Below are 5,335 nucleotides of genomic sequence, written 5' to 3' on the forward strand. Positions count from 1 at the left end.
TAATAAAATTAAAATTAAATCTAATTTCTTTTATTAATTTCTATAATTAAATTGTGATTTATTTGTTAAAGGTTATGTTTCATTTATATAGAAATTACATTGAATTAAATTTTAAACAATCTTTTGAATAATAATTATAATAATTTACATTTTGAAGAATTTATTATAGAATATATATATATTTACGATTCTATATTTTGTATAATATTTGACAATTATTTAATTAACAAAAGGAAAAAGAAATGTAAATAAATTTGTTTTTTTTTTTATTTATATAATTTAGTTTGAAAACAGATTTTAAGTAAATAAAAATTTGCAGGATATATAATACATTATCTAAGTATTCTGTACAAGCGCGCGAAAATTTATGAGAACTGAGTGGTAATGGTAATAGTAGTGACAAAACGTTTTGTAGCGGTTGGTCTCTTTGGGTGGGGAAAATCAATAGGAAAACCAAGTTTAAATTATAGTACAGATCATTAATGTTTAATGAATCTTATATTAATATTTTTTTAATATTGTATTATATATGCGAATGTGCCTCTTTGTGAAATCTTTACAATGATGCTTTCAAAATGTGGCGTCTCGTGATGTATATGGAAATTTGATTGAATGTAGTGTGTACTCAGTTATCATTAACAGCTGTGTTCAATAAAAAGAAAATGTTTAGAAACTATTTAATTGATGCTTCTTGACATTTAATTTGAAAAACGAAATATCAATTTACACTTAATAATGTTGATACTTCGAGAAATTTTCTTGACTTATTTCATATTGTGTATGTTATTACAAATCAATTATGTTAAAAGTACACATATTTCGGGTACTTTTAATACAAAAGAATTTTTTCGTTTTCTCATAAAATTCGGTTTTCAAAAGACTGATCGTCATCGACAAAAAGATTCATATGGATATATTTTTGGTAATGTAACATCAAAAAGCGATTTTACTATACCAATTACATTGGCTGTTTTGGATCGTGGTCATTTTTTAGAATATTATGGTAATCGTACATTAAAGGATAAAAACACTGCTTGTACTCTTATGTTTAATACCTTGAATCAAAGTTCTTATGATGTACATTGTAATGAAGAAGGACAAGATTTTTTGAGGTATATTAAATTATTATTTTACAAATTAGAATGATAAACTTAAAGACTTATAAGCTTTAATTTACAATTATTTAATTTCTATTTTCATGAAGGAGAGTACCTTGTCCAAGAAATAAACTATGTCCAGATGAAGATTCCATATGGAATATTGTAAAAGGATATCAATTCACATATGTCATACAAGATTTTTGGCAACCACGTTTTTGGTATATGAGTCTAGTAGCTTGTTATAGAAATACATCTACTTGTCAATGGGAATATTATGATAAACATGATGAACTAGAATATGATATTTGGCTAGTAAATGGAAATCCAAATACTAGTGGCCTAAATAGTTTAACATACCAATTTTCATATGATAGACAAAATACTATAGAATTATATTTGTTGTTTTTTATGTGTTACATTATATTGGTACCACTACAATTATATGCTGTAAGATTACAAAAACATCCTGTAACAAGATTATTCACTGCTAGTTTATTATTAGAATTTGTAGCAGTATGTTTGATTTTGATACATGTATTGAAATTTGCTCTTGATGGAGTTGGATATGAACAATTAGAAGTTGCTGGAGATATTTTTGATATTCTATCAAGAGTGAGTTTTAACAAATAATTTCATTTCTTTATTCAATAAATTATATAGTATATTTTACTTGATAATAATGATTTATATATTTTGATATATTTTTAGACATCATTCATGTTACTTCTTCTTCTTCTTGCTAAAGGATGGGCTGTAACTAGAATGGAATTGACATGGAAGCCATTAGTTTTTACTATATGGCTTTGTTATGGAGTAGTTCATATTCTATTATATGTATGGAATATGGTAAGTTTATTTATATATTTTTTTTCTATCAATAATTTCAATTAATTAAAAAAATAATATTTTCAGACTGAAGTTGACATTATTGAAGATATTGATGAATATCAAACATGGCCAGGCTGGTTTATACTTCTGTTTCGCAGTGCAATAATGATTTGGTTTTTATGTGAACTTAGAAATACTATGACATATGAACATAATACTCAGAAATTAAATTTTTTACTTCATTTTGGTGCATCTTCATTAGTTTGGTTTATTTATTTACCTATTATAGCACTTATTGCTCTTCAAGTAAGCGCACTGTGGAGGTTTAAACTTCTATTAGGTGAGCATATCATAAAATTTAAAATATATATATATAGCATCTCATTCTTATCTATGTATTATTTTTATAGGTATTACATATTCTGCTGATTGTTTTGCATATTGTGTAATGGCACATTTACTTTGGCCAACACGAAGTGAACAATATTTTTTACTTGCACAAGGAGCTGATAATGGAGATGAACTTGATGAATTCAATGAAGCACCACATGTACTGAATAATTATGTGGAACCTCCAGAACTTACTAAAATAATTACTTAATGTCAAAAATATCAAAGGCAAAATTTTGCGTATATAAAAAATCAAACATAAAGTTTGAGATATATTGTTTGCCAAATAAAAATTTTATAGGGTTGATAATACTCTGCTATGTATTACTTGAGACTGATATATTCTGCACACTATGTAATTAGAGATATACTAATAATCAAATTTACATTTGTGATAGGAAGTCAATAATTGACACAATAAGGAATAAAATGGGTGAGTATGATATGAGTATGTTTAAGTAATTTTTAATTTAAAAATATGAATGATTAAAAAAAATATAAGCATATGATTGGGTTGTAACAGTTTGTAGATACAAATAGATATTATCTACTGTACAATTTTTATGTACATAATGATTAACTATTAGATATTTAATATCGATGGAATTATTATGTTACATATAATAGTATTTGTGTATACATAGATTTTATTCTATATTATATTTTTTACTATTTACAATACAACTGAATACAATTCCATCATTGTAGTATACTTCGATTTTAGATTGCTCATATCATACTCTTGAATTATAAAAATTTAATATTATTATAATTTAGTATTATTATTTTTTCCATTACTATTTATTCATTATATGTAAAAAATTCAATATTTTTCAAACATAATCATATAATTGTAAAAATTTTAATCTTATCTTTTATTCTTGATTCATATTCATGTTCATATTTGCACTGAATGGAAATTGTTTTAATGTATATTTTGAAAAAGTATAAAATTTAATAAATATAATTTTTTTTATGTTAATTGAAAAATATTTATAGAAACATATATATGATTCTGATGTATATAAATGAAATTGTGCATCAATATATCATATACAAAGTTCTTATGAAAGTATTCTATATATATTAATAATTTTTTCAGTGTTATATTACAGTAGAAATGCTGTAGTAAAATATGAACCAATGAAATTATATAAATATATCTTTTGTATATATTTTAATAACAATTCTTATCATCTCAAAAATTTTTGTTTGAACTATTTTTTTGATTTTTAAATAGATGGAATCATCAAAGATATAATATTTAACAAAAAAGTAATATTTTACAATGAAAATAATTTTATTCTTTAATATTTATTTATAAACAATTTCATAAATTTTTTGCTCAATCTTGTAACAAATCATCATTAAAATAGTAAAGTATTTATCTAGTATATTATGAATTGTGTACTACAAGTTTTGTATAATAATTTTAATAAAATAAAAAATATAACTTAGAATAGACAACAGTAAAAACTATAAGATTTTTAAATATATTCATTAAGAACACATTTAAAAGAAGATATTTAAAAAAATGTAAATAAAATGTTTTTAAGAAAATTGTTTATTTATGACAATGCATTTTTATTTTACAAAGATAATTAGAATCTTTGATATTTACAGAATGTACAAATCTTTATGCTATTTTTGAAGTATTGCTAAAAGTTTATAGATTAATGTATGTGAATCAGTTTTGAAAACATTTAATATTCTTATATACTGGAAAAATTTTAAAAATAAAAGGCAAATATGAAAATTGAATCAACTTAAACCTGCATGCAAGATTATATATTGTTATTATTATGAAAAAGGTAACTAAAAATAACTAAATATATTAATATTATATTAATTCTATATATATGTTTTTCAATATATAAAATTTTTAACTGTTTAAAATTCTTTTATGAAAATTAAGTAGCAAAATAATTTAATAAACAATAAAATATTAATTAAAACAAAATTTCAAATGAATTTTTGATTTATGTAAATAATATTAACTTATCCCTTATTTATATATTAATTATTTATTTATATATTATTCACAAGTAATCCTTTTCATTCTATAAAATTTATTATTATTTTCTTCCACTTTTATAATAATTTTAAGTTCAAAGTAAGGTTATCTATCAATTGTTTTGGACCTGGTCCAATCCCTAATGTAGATATTGTTCCAGGTTGCAATTGAGTTTTACCTGCATCTTTTATTATAGAAATAATTAAACCAGCTTTATGAGCATTTTTAGCTAATGATAATAATTCTTCTTCACTAGAAATTTTTAACACAACTTTAGATTGGCCTTGCAATAACCAAGATTTATACATTTGTTGATATTTTGTATTAAGTGATACTTGATAACAACATTGTACTGCTGCATGAGCACATTGAGCAGCAGTTTTCCCCTTTCCCATAAATATATCTGATCGGACAACTAATACCATTTTATATTGTTCATTCTTTGAATATATTATAGGATTAATAAACATACATTTTATATAATGCATTATTGACATGTTTATTCATTTGAATAAGATTCTTCTCTTTTTCTTTGATATTCATCCATACATACTTTGAATCTTTTTACTTGCTCTTGACACTTTCTCCAATCTTGAGTTTCTGCTATACACTCCTGTAAATTTAATAAATAGAAAGTAATAATAGAAAATAATGATACTTTTATATATTTATATATATTATTTTATATCTATATACATATATTTATATTATATTTACATATATATATTTTCATACTTAAATACATAAAATTAATACTTGAACTTGATAATGAAATTCCATACAACCAGTTTTTTTTAACATCTCTTCTACAGGATCTTGAATATTTTGTTGTTGCGAATTTAACTTAGGAATCATTATATATTTATATTATAAATGTAATATCAAATAGTTTAATATACAATAAATATATTTATTTATTTATTAATTTTATTTTATTAATTTTAAGGTTATTTTGCATGCATTTTCTATAATCTACGATTTAATACAATACAGATAGGTATAT

At 22.2% G+C, this 5,335-nt stretch overlaps 2 protein-coding genes across 5 annotated transcripts; one reads left to right on the forward strand and one right to left on the reverse strand.

The window, feature by feature from the left end:
• Positions 1-265: 265 nt before the first annotated feature.
• On the forward strand, positions 266-2,814 carry LOC102680392 (transmembrane protein 145). The gene is made up of 5 exons (XM_006618016.2): positions 266-1,112; positions 1,205-1,712; positions 1,809-1,946; positions 2,013-2,268; positions 2,339-2,814. The coding sequence occupies exons 1-5, from the start codon at positions 736-738 to the stop codon at positions 2,527-2,529; spliced, it is 1,470 nt and encodes a 489-aa protein (XP_006618079.1). The 5' UTR covers positions 266-735; the 3' UTR covers positions 2,530-2,814.
• A 1,572-nt stretch (positions 2,815-4,386) lies between these two features.
• On the reverse strand, positions 4,387-5,245 carry LOC102680526 (peptidyl-tRNA hydrolase 2, mitochondrial-like). 4 transcript variants are annotated; one of them, XM_031511630.1, is made up of 2 exons: positions 5,115-5,245; positions 4,387-4,945 (listed from the first exon to the last, which is right to left on the reverse strand). In XM_031511630.1, the coding sequence occupies exon 2, from the start codon at positions 4,827-4,829 to the stop codon at positions 4,410-4,412; it is 420 nt and encodes a 139-aa protein (XP_031367490.1). In that variant the 5' UTR covers positions 4,830-4,945; positions 5,115-5,245; the 3' UTR covers positions 4,387-4,409. The 4 variants fall into 4 exon arrangements, with proteins under 4 accessions (XP_031367490.1, XP_006618080.2, XP_031367488.1 ...); XM_006618017.2 differs by having other exon boundaries at positions 5,089-5,245; XM_031511628.1 differs by having other exon boundaries at positions 5,050-5,245.
• Between the last annotated feature and the right edge of the window lie 90 nt (positions 5,246-5,335).

The sequence above is a fragment of the Apis dorsata genome, unplaced genomic scaffold, assembly GCF_000469605.1.
Source record: "Apis dorsata unplaced genomic scaffold, Apis dorsata 1.3 scaffold_339, whole genome shotgun sequence".
Classification (NCBI taxonomy): domain Eukaryota; kingdom Metazoa; phylum Arthropoda; class Insecta; order Hymenoptera; family Apidae; genus Apis; species Apis dorsata.